This window comes from Salvia splendens, chromosome 12 (assembly GCF_004379255.2).
Source record: "Salvia splendens isolate huo1 chromosome 12, SspV2, whole genome shotgun sequence".
NCBI lineage: Eukaryota > Viridiplantae > Streptophyta > Magnoliopsida > Lamiales > Lamiaceae > Salvia > Salvia splendens.
The window spans coordinates 33,060,904-33,075,335 of record NC_056043.1 but is presented as its reverse complement, the minus strand read 5'-3'; the positions used below and the strand labels follow the sequence as shown (position 1 = coordinate 33,075,335).

The 14,432-nt window shown below is 37.5% G+C and overlaps 1 protein-coding gene and 1 long non-coding RNA gene across 6 annotated transcripts; both read right to left on the bottom strand.

Moving 5' to 3' along the window:
* Positions 1-1,668: 1,668 nt before the first annotated feature.
* Positions 1,669-2,725, bottom strand: LOC121758436. Its single transcript, XR_006041456.1, has 3 exons — positions 2,470-2,725; positions 2,329-2,385; positions 1,669-1,858 (listed from the first exon to the last, which is right to left on the bottom strand). It is a non-coding gene; the product is annotated as an uncharacterized LOC121758436 (long non-coding RNA).
* A 4,208-nt stretch (positions 2,726-6,933) lies between these two features.
* LOC121759664 (transcription initiation factor TFIID subunit 4b-like) lies at positions 6,934-11,079 on the bottom strand. Of its 5 annotated transcripts, none has more exons than XM_042155327.1 (13): positions 10,923-11,079; positions 10,684-10,792; positions 9,890-10,146; positions 9,695-9,790; positions 9,571-9,616; positions 9,089-9,480; positions 8,657-8,787; positions 8,485-8,578; positions 8,256-8,379; positions 8,078-8,145; positions 7,912-7,968; positions 7,663-7,803; positions 6,934-7,460 (listed from the first exon to the last, which is right to left on the bottom strand). In XM_042155327.1, the coding sequence occupies exons 1-13, from the start codon at positions 10,956-10,958 to the stop codon at positions 7,092-7,094; spliced, it is 1,920 nt and encodes a 639-aa protein (XP_042011261.1). In that variant the 5' UTR covers positions 10,959-11,079; the 3' UTR covers positions 6,934-7,091. The 5 variants fall into 5 exon arrangements, with proteins under 5 accessions (XP_042011261.1, XP_042011263.1, XP_042011260.1 ...); XM_042155329.1 differs by having other exon boundaries at positions 9,089-9,465; XM_042155326.1 differs by having other exon boundaries at positions 9,571-9,630; positions 9,700-9,790.
* Between the last annotated feature and the right edge of the window lie 3,353 nt (positions 11,080-14,432).

The window sequence follows — 14,432 nt, the reverse complement described above, 5'->3', positions numbered from 1 at the left end:
GAAGAGGTTAGCTTTTTTGTAAATTACATATTGTGCGGCAACTGTTATTAAAGATGGTGTTTGATTATAATGATACATATTGTGGTTTAGAGTTTAGCGTTTATGTGATTGTGTTTGTGTTGATATTTTTGTCTTTATGTTGATATTTTTAACCTACAAAATTGAAATTAGTTATTAGTTATTACTGTAAGGTAGTTAGTATTTGATAACATCCCTCTATATATATATATATATATATATATAGGGCTGAGATCAAGATAGAACCATTCTTAAATGTAGAACCAATCTTAAATGTAGAACCAAGGCCAAATTTGGATTGAAAACATGATTAGTGGGGTGGTTAGTGGGGTGGTTATAACCGATATATATATATAGGAAAATGATCAATACAAAACTTGATCTCAATACAAAATCCAGACCAAATCCTAACCATGAGATTTGACAATCCAATGGTCAATAATTAAACAAAAACACGGAGGGTCATTGTAAAGCAGTTTTAGGTCATATTATAAACTTTGGGTTTGAGGTCATGTTAAGATCATTTTATGTCATCCTTACTATAATGACGTAAAAATAAGCTTACAATGACCTAAAAATGACTTTTATATGCTTGGTTCTGCATTTTTGTATTAAGAATGGTTTTGCATGGATCAAAACCCTATATATATATATATATATATATATATATATATATATATATATATATATATATATATATATGATTTTGATCCAAACAAGAATCCATTTAAACAAAGAAATACAGGCCAATTTTCAGCCGTAGGATTAGGCGAGATGATCTTGAGATTAAAAGATCTAATGGCCCATTTAATTCCCTAAATATTATTATTTTATTCACTAAATATTCATTAAGGTTAATAAAGTCATTAGCTATTTCTCTATTGTTATGCCATCTCCTATAATCTTGCCTACATTTATTTCGGCCAACAAATCACACGCATGAGTTAACAGTTTATTTTCCTCAACTTCTTCTTCTTCCTATCTTCATCTTCTTCAACCGATCTACCATCAAACTTCCATCATACTTTTTTCCATGAAGATTTATTATTTGTGATTTAATATTCGTCGATGTCGTGTTCCAGATTAATCCGTTCCATTCTCAATTTTATATATCATCGTCGTTAGCAGATTCCAACTCCAATCGTGTTCCAGATTAATCAGTTCCATTTCCAATTCTGTATCATCGTCATTAAGTTGTTGGCATACAAAACAGTAGTTTTATGGCATGACTTGAATATTGGATTATTATGACCCAATATACCCACATATTTTCATGACTCAAAACGTCGTTTAGCATGACCCAAAAGCATAACTATTGTTTTTAGTTATTGTGTTTGCATTCTTCTGTCTTGCTAGCTTTTTTAATATGTTTAAAACATGATTACAATCGCGTATTTGGTTTTTTAATATGTTCAGAACACGAGAATATTCTTCGGTCGTACTTCAATAAGTTTGTTTCATGCGAACATTTCGATCAAATTGTATGAGGCATGCTGGTACTGAGTAGTTTTACGTCATGCCTCGAATGTTGGTATATTATGACACAAATTAACCTAACAATTCTATAACTCAAATATTGATTTATTGTGACCCAATGTATCGAGTAATATTCATCGCATGGGCTATCGTCTACAAAAAATAAGAGGAAAGCATTCAAAAGTCATTGACCCTCTCTTTCACCCATGTAGACTTCAAGGTGTCTAAGCAAATAAACCCTGTTGTCATCAACATTGTCTGTCGTTGTCCAACTCATTTTCAACCTCTGAATAGGTGCGTTGATCACTGATTTGCATTGATTGTGACAACCAATCATTGTTAAATACTTACAAAAGAACGTCCTCTGCAAAACATGGGTTGCAAATATTAGTACGACCAAACAATACATTAACAATAACCAAAAACATCAACTATGTTATTGGGTCATACTAATAATATATTTTAGTCATGGAAACATATGGTTAAATTGGGTCATAATAAGTTGGAACTAGGTTATACGACCAAAGTATACGCTACCAATAACCAAAAACATTAGATATATTTTTGGGTCATACTAAACGGGGATTTCAGTCATAGAAACATTTGGTTAAATTGGGGCATAATAAGCTGGCACTGGGTCATACGACCGACGAATACACTAATAATAACCAAAATCGTCAACTACGATTTTTGGGTCATACTAAACGAAAACTTGAGCCATTGAAGAGGTTTGACCTTTTGCTTATGGAACAAAAAACCACAATTAAATACCAAAGTTCCAAAATCGAAACAAAACTACATGCATCCAAATCCCAGAAAATGAAATCGACATACATTTCGGTGCTTTAGGGATCCGCAAAATCTTCTTCTTCACGTTCGTTCTCTGATACACTACGTGCCGAACAACCAATTAAAGTGACAATTTTACCTGATTTAGTCAAATTTAAGTCAAGCGTTGAACAAAATCTTACTAACTTTTTCCGTCATGACTAGCAGATCCAGATGCTCGAGTGTCCACCATTGTTGAAGTAGGCTTTTGGTTCACCGTCTTCCAAAATCGTGGAGGATTCGATTTTCTGGTGGAGACAACGATTTTGTGGAGGAGACGACGGTTTTGAGGTGGAGACGCTTTGATTTGGAGAAGGGTTTTTGTTGATTTGGAGAAGGGTTTTTGTTGATTTGGTGGTAAAGTAGGTTTTGGTTCCCCTTCTCCGTCGATTTTCTGGAGTAGGAATAGGGTTTTTGAGGAGGCGACATTTTTGTGGAGGAGAAGACGAATCCGTGGAGGAGACGACGATTTTGAGGGGCCGAGACGATTTTTTGTTGAATGATTTTTTGTTGATTTGGTGGTAGAAGAAGAAGATTTGAGGGAGATTGGAGAGTTTTTGTTGAAAGAGAGTGAAATAGAATGGAACGTGTGCAGTAATTACTCCCAATCCCAATTAATCAGGGCCTAAAAACGGAACGACAGTTATTAATATTTTTGTTTCCTAAATTACCCCTAACATGACATAGATCGGCCTTATTATGACCCATATAAAACGAGGAGTCACTCCAGATCTTAGCCATTAATCTCCAGATCTGACGGTCTAGATATGGTCTGTATTTCTATACTTAAGGACTGATTTTGGTAGATGAAGACCCTATATATATATATATATATATATATATATATATATATATATATATATATATAGGGTTTAGAGTTTACTGCTGATAGGATAAGTGCGTTACCCGATGGTATCATCTCCACCATACTGTCTGTCCTATTGACGAGAGAAGCTGCGTCCAATAGTGTTCTTTCACCCCGATGGTCGAATTCATGGAAGCACACTCCTAATCTCGACTTTATAGACACCAATAGTATTGGCAACAATGACAAGAAAACCAACGAAATCTAGCACAATTCATGGGATGCGGAGACGTGCAAGCACGTGAAAATGGTTAATTCAGCTCTCGAATCGCATCAAGCCATCTTCCTGGAACGGTTCAAAATCTTTATTTACATAAACAAGTCAGCGCAAAGCACAGTCACCAAATGGCTCGAATTTGTGGGGTCGAGACAAGTTGAGAGATTGGAATTAGACTTCCTTTGCCTGAGTGAAAAGCATGGAGTTGAGTTAGGAGATTTGAGACCTATGAAATATCTCAAGACTATGTGTCTAAGGAGTCTGAAAGTGAGTGGTGAAGACATCTCTTTGTTCCTAAGAAATTGTCCTTTGTTGAGGAAACTGTTTATCACAAAGGCATCTCTGACGTCTGATGTTCATGTCAGCGGTGCAACCCTCGCATTGAAGCATCTCCAAATACGTAGACGCAATGGTCGGGATTTTAATATTACCATTTCTGCCCCAAATCTCTCTATAGTTTTTATTGATGCAGGACGAGGTCAATTGCGGTTTGAGAATGTTCCAAAGCTTGTTGTCACAATTTTTAGAATCAGAACTCGAATTACTATGAACAACTTTTTTTCTACAATATCTTGCCTTGCTTCCCAACTCCAGTCACTTAACTTATCTACCTCACGCTATGAAGTTAGACATTAATTATTCGCTATTAATTAGTCTCATTTATGAATGACACAAGTTTTAATGTATATGTAATGATTTTTCATTTGTTGTCTTAATTTCTAGAAGATTTTGAGGAAAGGGTTTCCGCAACTATCTCAATTGAAGACATTGATCATTCAAGATAAGGGCAAGCTAGATCACACCTCTCTTTTGGCAGCAACAACTTATGTAGTATAGGCATGTCCTCGTCTTCAGAAGTTCTTTTTGGTATATTTTAAAATATATTGTCGGAAAAACCAAAAAGTGTGGTCAATCCCTCAACTTTCAAATATAACCAATTATATATAGCTTTGACAATTTTCTCAATTATCCTATTGATTCGGATTTGGGAGAAATTGCGTATGATTTTGAAACTCATAAAATTGATTAGAAATTGACCAAACTTTGTGAGTTTTTCAGCAATTTGCCCTCACTTTATTAAGAAATGTCAGATTTCCTTTGCTAACTAGCTATTCTATGCTTTCTTACATATGCAGGTTTCTTACAATGTCGTCGAAGGCAGAGGTGCAAAAATATGTTATGAAAAATGCAAAAAGTTAGTGTTTCAAGCATCTTGTGCGGCGAATATCATCCAATCAGTGGCATATATTTCGGAGAGTGAAGAGTTTTAAAAAAATCAATACTTGGACCACACTTGTGAATGAAGACAACCTAAATCAAATTAAAGCCCAATTATGCCAACAAGTTCAACTCCACATTGATGTTCAGGGGTATAAGTAGGTTTCCATAGTACTTAAATTCATTATGTTTCTTCTAATATGTAGCTTTATTTTAATGTGTATTGAAAATTGATTTTTATTTTCGGATTGCTATTGTAAAGCATATCATATTTACTTGTATTTTGAAAGTAATTTTATGTCTGCAATATGGAGAAAATTTTCTTGAAGGTTAAGGGGAATTTATTATAGCAAAACCAAAATTAGAGCAACATGCATTTCTTAATAAAGTTATTACACTACATACTACTCTACTACCAATATAGATAATCGCCGCTGTTAAAATCACAAAATTTGATCAAATTGTTGTTAATCCAATAACTCAAACCTCACTAAAACATGACAATATTATAGTAATTAATTGAATAGAATTTCAAGACTATTGCCATTATTAATTTGGGTTTAAGTTCTTGAAATAATTTGATTTATTCCCAAAGTATTTGTGACGACAAATATTGTTTCTTAATTTTTCTAACACTAATTTAATCCTTAACCAAAATGAAGAAAAATTCGAATCTGGAATAATATTCTTTTAGATATTGTTTTCCATTCTCTTTATTAATTAACAAATAAATTTTGTATAAATAAGCTAACTTTGGTATATTATTATGCGATATATATTAATTCATTTTTTTATATATAGGTCTTCCCTTATACAAAATCTCTCTGTAAATATAAAGATGCGGGTTTAGGTTTGAACTTCTCTTCCTACGTTTTTCTTTACAATTTGTTTTACTCTCTCTTTACAAGAATAGATTGATGGATGGAAGTGGCTCAAACTGTATGAAGAAGCAAAACAAAGAGGTTACCTTTTTTTTTAAATTATATATTGTGTGGCAACTGTGTTAACTAAGGTGTTTGATTATGTTGATATATATTGCGGTTTAGGGTTTACGCGATTATCTTGATATATATATTGTGGAACCGGAACCGAACCGTGAGGCTATTTCACGGTTCCGGTTTCGGTTCGAAAACCGGCGGTTCCGGTTTCGGTTCCAAACCGCCGCTTTTCTGGCGGTTTTTACGGTTTTTCACGGTTTCGAACCGCCGGTTTTTCGCGGTTCCGGTTTGGAACCGTCTAGAACCGGCGGTTCCGGCACGGTTTCGGTTCGTAAAATTTGGAACCGGAACCGGTTCGCGGTTCAAAATATGGCGGTTCCGGTTCAAGAAAAAAGTCACGGTTCGGAACCGGAACCGGTGGTTACGATTCCGTGGTTAACCACGGAACCGAAAACCTTGGGCATCTCTATCACCAAGTAGATAGATATTCTTCATTTCCATGCATATTTGTTCCTTATTTTATCCTCTCTTTTTCTTCTGGATTTTTTTTTTCTAGTAGGATTAATTGACATAAACTTTGCTGAAGTGTAAATTTCGTAACATCAATCAAACAACACCATCCCAATGTCAACAAAAAATAAAATATCTCTGCATAAAATATATTTACTAGTTTCCCTGCCAAAACTACTAGGAAAAAATATTTGATTTAACTCTATAATTTAAGTGAAATAATCGAACCAAATTTTAAAATTCGAGTCTTAGATTTTTTGCTCAAATTCTATATAAACGGTGTACCACACTGCTATTTTACCTATATTTTGTTTCCTAGGTTTTGTATACAACTTTTTAGTTTTTACAAAACGTAGTTTAAATAGAGAAGAAATTGATGGACTCAAATCGGCAACATATGAAAAAGGAAAGGAAACAGGTTAGCTTTTTATTACACTTCTAATTAAAATACTTGTGCTCCGGTTATGAGTGAGGCTGCGGTACAAGCTCATAGGGACCACCTGGAACAACTTCAAGTTCAGTTATCTCATCAAGTTCAACTCAAGTTTTTCAAGTGTAAACAATACGACTGGATTTTTTTTATTAGTACAATCGTTATTTTATTGCATGGATTCTGGTCTAGAAGAGTAATCTGATTATTATACTCGTATCAACTACTTGGTGTTCATCCTCTTTTTGCCAAAATCGTTAACTCGGGTTGTTAGCAAGTCCAGGTAACCTATATCTATACAACTTAGAAAGTGTTCGACCGCGCGTATAAGCTCTGTTCTTTCGTTTAGGGGGTCACACTAAAGAGGTAGTGATGCGGGCCTCGTTAAGTCCAATTCGTTTATAGTTAAAACTGTCATTTTGATCAATGCAACTGCCAAAACTAGTTTTAACTTTTAAGTAAAATCAAAGAATCCAATCTGTTTATTGCTAATTCTATACAACGCTATAATGAAATTAATCACAACAGCATCTCTCTGTGCAAGTGAAATTCCAAAAGTGGACATCTTTCAACAGAATAGCATAACTGGCCTTATGACAGATATAAGCGGTACAGCAGTGCCGATTTTGACATTTGAGGCTCTCTTTCTAACACGGCAAGCACATCCTTAACTGAAATGGTCCGAGCCACCTGTGGTGGTTTGATAGCTTGATCTCTTGTGCTTGTTGTAGATGATGCTAGAGGCTTTCGTCCCACGCTTCTGTTAGTAGAGGATGCTAGAGGCTTTTGTCCCTCGTCTCTGTTAGTATGAGGACCAGATGAAGTGTGATATCTGCCCTCTTTCTGCTTGGCCTCAATCATTAACTTCCATCTTGATGTAATATCGTTTATTCCAGTAGCAACTCCAGCAGCAACATTTGCAGCTTTTGCCCGCATTTTGTTAACTTCGTCCATGTTAACCTGAAAAACAGCGTACGTTTTCAGATCATGCTTTATTACAAATCACATGCTCATTACTGGATAACGTTTATTATCCTTCCTATCAGCATTGATATCTTTAGATTCTTCACTGTTAAGCTGCAAGTGAACAAAATCAAGATGCATAGTTCACCCAGATCTGCAATAGTAACATAAACGGAAAATGGAAGGAGATGCTGTTTACTTTCTTCAGTTTCTGTGACTTTTCACTTTCAGCCTGTTTCTTTTCCCATTCTTCACGAGCTTTACGATTTATGGCCATGACCTCTTTCCGAACATCAGAGGTGACAGTGATCCCGTGCCTTGTCTTCTCCATATCGACTCGCTGCAAAGGATTTGGACAGATAACTGTAGAATTCTTTATGAAGATGCATACCTACACATTTCTATTTCAAAGGCACATCGCAGTAGAAAGTGCAGATTGGAAAGTAACCTGTTTTGAAAATTTGATAGCAGTTGATAGGATTCTGTGCATTCTCTCTTCCACAGCCTAAAATGCAATATTTCACGAAAATACATACATAGTAGAATGAGTAATAATGCCTTGAGAAGCAAGCATATAATTCACAATTGCAGCTATCACAAGTCACACAACTCACCAAGGATAAGCATTGCTCCAGACTTCGCAACTGCCAGGAAGTCATATTCTTCAAACCAGATTTCGCCACTGACAGGAAGCATGCATATTACAATATAAGTAACCTCAATGATGCAAAATAACAAAGAGAATGCATCTTATCAAAACAAGTAAAGTATGGTTAGTAAGCATATACTGACTTATCTCAATCATTTTTTTCTGAAGTGGAATCTTCTGTAATATCAGCTTTTCTTCTATCTGTCGAGCTGCCTCTGAAACCCGGCTGTCTTTCTTGGATCCTGAATAGAGTTGTTCCTCCTCCTCCTGTTCATGTAATTAAAAGTCCAAGAACTAAGAGCAGAAACAAGGGGGAGGGATGGATAGAAACATAATCGTGTCTGAAGTAGAATATTTTAAAGAAGGGATTACACTGAGATTGATTCCGCTTATTGCAGTAACATCGTTGAGATGCTCGATGCTTTGAAATTGATCAGCAAGGGATTCCGACACTTTATGCTTCTTACTGTCATAATATGTTTATGAGAATTCACTACTAAATAGAGAGTAATATGATCTGATATATGTAAATAAATTACATCACCTTGATGTAGGTAAAGAACAATATGCTGTCATTGGCTTCTTCTGGCCAGCCAGAGGAGGCTTTTCGGGGGGAGCCTTTGATTTATTTTGAGTACCAACAGTAGTGGTCAGAGGATGCAGCCGAGTGCTTGACTGACAAGATGGGAAAGAAATAATACAAAAGATGGAATAGTAATAAGCACAAAAGAATAAAATACAAGCAGCTTGAAATGCAATTTACTAAAAGAGGAGGAAGTTTAACAAAATGTATTAAAGCAGGATGAGTATCAAATGCAGGGAAAACACCTCAGCTGTTCTATAGTTACAAGGAACTGACCTAGAAATTACATTTGAATCTCATCAAACAGATCAAGATAGATGGAAGAAACAGTAATAAAACATAATGGATGGAGAACAGGGATTTTTGTTGCTTATTTGATTGTTTTTTCTTTACATGAGTCATGGATGGAGAAACAGTAGTTTTCTGCTTTTCGCTGGTGGATGATGGCCGCTGGGCTTGATTTTGTAGCGCCGCTATGTTGGGATTCATGTTTGTCGTATTCCCAGCTAGAATATTCTTAGGCACAGCTCCAGTTGTTGTGGATAACTGCCTACTTCTCCAGGTACTTACACGTGTTGAAAAAGATCCCAGTGTGGATTGCATATGCTGCTGCTTATTATGCCCCTGTGCTGGATATGCAGGATGGTTTCTCCCATGAATTGTAGCACCTGAACTGGAGGTTGACATCTGGCCTACTTGTGCTATATGCAAATCTGCTTCCCACTCCGCCTCACGTGATTTTGCTGCATCATTGTCGCTTATGCTCACATCTGTTGGAAGTTGTGCTACAGAAAAAATCAAACAGATTTGTTAGCATAAGAGGTAATTTTGGAGCAACTTTTGATTGGGTTGGCTAAAAGAAGGATTTGCACCACCTGACTGAACTTGATTGAGAGCAGCAATCTGTGAGTTAGTAGCACCCTGGTTTTCATTTTCTGCAGTTGATCAGTCTGCACTCATGGATCCAAATAGACCATAAAACACTTAATCACGACATACCTCACCCTTCAGATTGAGTAGGGCCACTCGTAACATCTGGTCTCCAACAAGACTTCTCATACGCTGTAAAAATACATCTACATGAATCTCCTTTCTCTGGAGACAGAAATGTTGTTGTCAGGACATAAAACTATTATGATTTGGCTATTCTTGACGAGAGACTAGGCTCATTAGTAACAAAGAATTTGAGACTACCTTTAGATTCCAGAAAAGATTCGGAAGTATCAAAGCTCTGTCCTGGTCAAGTTGGGGTTGTATGATGGAAACCAGTCTGGCAATGGGAACCATATTTTTCGATTGGGATATGGTACCGGGCTGTTGACTACTATTTGTCATGTGTGGACTAGCAATTATTGAGGAGGAGGCATGAGAGGAGCTATCCCTCGCAGACATAATATCTTGACCGCTTTGGGAAGTAGCATTGCCAGCATGATCGGAAGTAGCACTGCTTCCTTGAAACAAGGCAGCCGGATGAAAGAGGAAAATTCTTAACAATACTTAAAAGGTAATCAATATTGAACCATAGATTACTATAGAAACAGGTAAACTTTGTCCTCAGTTACAAATATGAATCATCTTTCATGCTTAGTCAAAAACTGAGAACACTGTAAAAATTGTCATATCCTCACAATAAAATTGGAAGTTTGAGTAGTTATGAAAAAGGAGTGTTTTGGTCAAGTGTTCCACATAATTTGTGAATCTAGTCGAGCTAAATATACAACATTCTAAGATCTCAAAAATGAATATAAATGTAAGCCTCCCAAGGAAGAAAGACATATTAATCATCCTAACAACGAATTTCTACGATCCATCGCCTCGTAGATCAAGGCATTTTTAGGGAAACTTCAAATGAAATCCGTAAAGCTAAATAGTGATCTTGAATAGCCACAACAATACCAGAAACTGCATCACTTAATAGAGAAAATTGCATCAATAAATCAAACAATTAAAAAAACAAAGACGACTCTGATAATTTACTCAACCATTACCGGCATTTCGATCACAGAGCTGCTGCAATGTCGAAGTATCCCCTTCTAATAGTCTGCCAAATCCTACTGCGTAAGCCTCCACGTCCGCCGGGGAATGCGCTGTTTCATCCTGCCAAACAATCAAGACGTCACATCAAAAACAGAAAAGAAAAGAAAAAGAAAAGAAAATCGTCATTGCTGAACAAGCTCAAATAGATGCCAAGATTAGTGCGAGTATATCATTAGGTCGGGGAATTCACCTCGTCTTCATCAAGGAATTTCGCGATGTCGTCCATTATAGTGGAATCGGAGACTGATCGTTTTCTAATTCACAAATTAGGGCTTAAGAGAAGAATTTATGTAGAGTGAGAAGGAATTTTGAGAAAATGAAGAAACAAAATGGAAAAACGTGTTATAGTTAATGAGCTCAAGAGTTCCAAGAATACAACATTTAAAATATCTAGTTTTATTAGTAGACTAGTTACAAGAATATATTTATTGTTATGTCTTAAGAGTTTCCAACACTCCTATAAATTCATGGATGTTGGATATCTTTTTCAATCAATAAAGTATACAACTATCTATTTCAACATGGTATCAACAGCAATATTTCGATCCTTTTTTTTTTGAGAACTCAAGAAGTTCTCATCATCGTTCCATACCCCTCAATCTCTTGACTAATCCAAGGCAGAAATCAGCCCCTACCACCCTTTCCGAACTTGAAAACAACCAAAACCAAGTGAGCTCCATTCAACCACAAAATACCAACAAAAATGTCCAAAAACGTTGAATCTGTTTCATTAGAATTCAAGCTAGACGGGAAAAACTTCCCTGTTTGGTCCCGCCTCATGCGAATAATCATCGGCAGCCAGGAAAAATTGCAACACCTCGAAGGAGATCAAGCACATCCCAAAACCACGGACCAAAAATTCAACAAATGGCAAGCTTCCAACTTCACCGTGTTCACATGGCTCATCCAAAACATGGAGCCCAAACTTGTCCTGCAATTTGCTCAACACCAAACTGCCAAAGCATTATGGCGGAGCCTCGTAATGACTTTCGGAGTCAGAGCTGATCTCGTCCAAGTCTACGACCTGGAAATCAGAACCAACCAACTCAAACAAGGGAATGAGTCCCTTGAACAATATCGGGACGACCTCCAACAATTGTGGGTCGAAATTGATGCCTGGAGGCCCTGCCCTACACATGCTGCGAGAAGGGTATCAACACATACAAAAAAGAGGCTGAAATCAAAAGGTTGTACCAATTCCTATCCGGTTTGGATGACAAATATGATGTCCTCCGTCGAGAGCTCCTAAAACAGAGCCCCGAGCCCTCGGCAGAAGATGCCTTTGGAATTGTCAAGCAAGAAGAAACACGTACTGGAATCTGGAAGCCCTCAAACCCAATGCCTGATTCTGAAATTGGGGCTGGATTCGGAGGTCGAGCAGGCGGACCACCACCACCGTGTCGACACTATACGAGAACGCCGCCGCCTCCGAGAGACTGAGGCCGGTCCACAACTGATTATCTCTCCAATCGACCTCGGATAGACAAATCCAAACTTGTTTGCAGCCACTGTGGAAAGACAAAACATACAAGGGAGACGTGTTTCGAGGTTGTTGGCTACCCAGAATGGTGGGAGGACAACCATAAAACCAACCGGAACCCAGTTGCTAAGGGGAGATCGACGATTGGGAAAACCGAAGGAGGAGAGATTTTCGCCGCCCCGATGGGCGGCCAAGTAGCCACCAGCACCGGAGGTGACAGTGGTAGACCGACAGCTCTCCCATTTGGCAGCGGCGGACAGACGACGGCGGCAGGGGGTGGTCAGCGACGGGAGTCGACATTGGAGGAGGTGCAGCGTTGAAGGTAAATGGTTTGGGGATTTATCCCCAAACCCTTCCAGTTTTGATAAATATCATATTTTACCCCAACAGTTTGCATGTACACCCCTAAGAACCCCTGAATTGCAGATAAACCCCCAGACTCACTTTTTAAAACAAAATAGCCTTATATCTCCTGGAAAATATGATAATACCCCCCAGATTTTGTGTAAAAATCGATTTTCAGCCTTAGAGGATGAATCTGAAATTTCTACTGCATGCAATGTCAAAAAGATGAATGTAGAAAATGATAGAGGTTGGATATTCGATTGTGGGGCAACCGATACTATGTCCTATGATAGATCAGACTTCGGTGAATTATCTAAGGCGAAACGAACATATGTTGAAACTGCTGGTGGTGATTTTTCTCCGGTCGAGGGGGCTGGCACTTTTCAAATTCCCCCTACATTGAAAATATCAAATTGTCTTTACGTGCCGTCTTTTTTCTAAAAACTAATGTCTATTAGTCACGTAACACGAGAGCTCAATTGCACTATTCTAATGAATCCTAAATTTTGTTTACTTCAGGATATCCGGATGGGGACGATTATTGGGCATGGCACTGAATGCCGCGAGTTATACTATGTGGATGAGATAGCTCAAACTGGCAGGGCAATGTTGGCTCATGGATCTTTAGAATGGGAAACATGGTTATAGCATAGGCGGTTAGGACATCCATCTTCTAGCTACTTAAAACTTTTGTTTCCGCAGTTTGTGAAAAATTCTGTTTTTGAGTGTGATACTTGTGTTTTGGCGAAAAGCCACAGACAATCTTTTAAATCTAGCAATACTAGAGTGCACTCGATTTTTTTCTTGATACATTCGGATGTGTGGGGTCCTTGTCCAATTTCTAGAGGAAACGGTTTGAAATACTTTGTCCCATTCATTGATGATTGCACTCGAATGACATGGGTGTATTTTTTGAAAAACAAATCCGATGTCTACTCTAAATTTTGTGAATTTTATGCCATGATCCTCACCCAATTTCAGACAAAAATCAAAATTCTTCGATCCGATAATGGGGGGAGTTTGTCAACACAAAAATGAAAACTTTTTGCATTGAAAAAGGTCTGATTCACCAAACTTCTTGTGCCTACACGCCTGAACAAAATGGGGTAGCTGAACGCAAAAACCGAACTATTCTAGAAATGACTAGGGCTATTTTTTTTGAGTAAAAAATTCCAAAATATTTTTGGCCTGAAGCAATTGCTACTTCAGTATACCTCATAAATCGACTCCCTACTAGAATCCTTAATCTCCAAACCCCACTTAAGGTCTTATCTACCTTAACTAGTGTCCTCAAGCCTTATCTCTTGAACCTCGAATCTTTGGATGTTCCGTGTTCGTTCATGTCCCGAAACATGAGCGAACGAAACTGGTCCCTTGTGCGATTAAGTGTGTTTTCATTGGGTATGGGAGAAGTCAAAAGGGATACAGATGCTACGATCCACAAAACCGACAGGTTATCACCACGATGAACTGTAATTTCTTAGAAACAAAATTCTTTTACAATACCCAACTTACCAGTCAGGGGGAGAAGGAAATGAATGAGGTATCAAATGATGACATGCTAAGTTGGATGCCTATATTCCATGATCATAACCCCAATGAAGGTCAACCCGAGCCACCTACTCCTGTCGCTGAGCAGGTCTTAAACACAAGTCAACCTGTGGAACAAAGTGTCGCTCAAACATCCTTTCATCCGATATCCGAGGTAAACAACTCTATTGAGAACTCTGTTACTGTTACTACTGACAATATAGTTACAGAAGGTGAAGAAAGAGAGATCATTGATGAGGATACTAGACAGTATATTTTGCCACATCAGAGTACTCGGGGAATTCCACCCAAAAGATATTCTCCGGAAAAGACATGTAGAAGAAA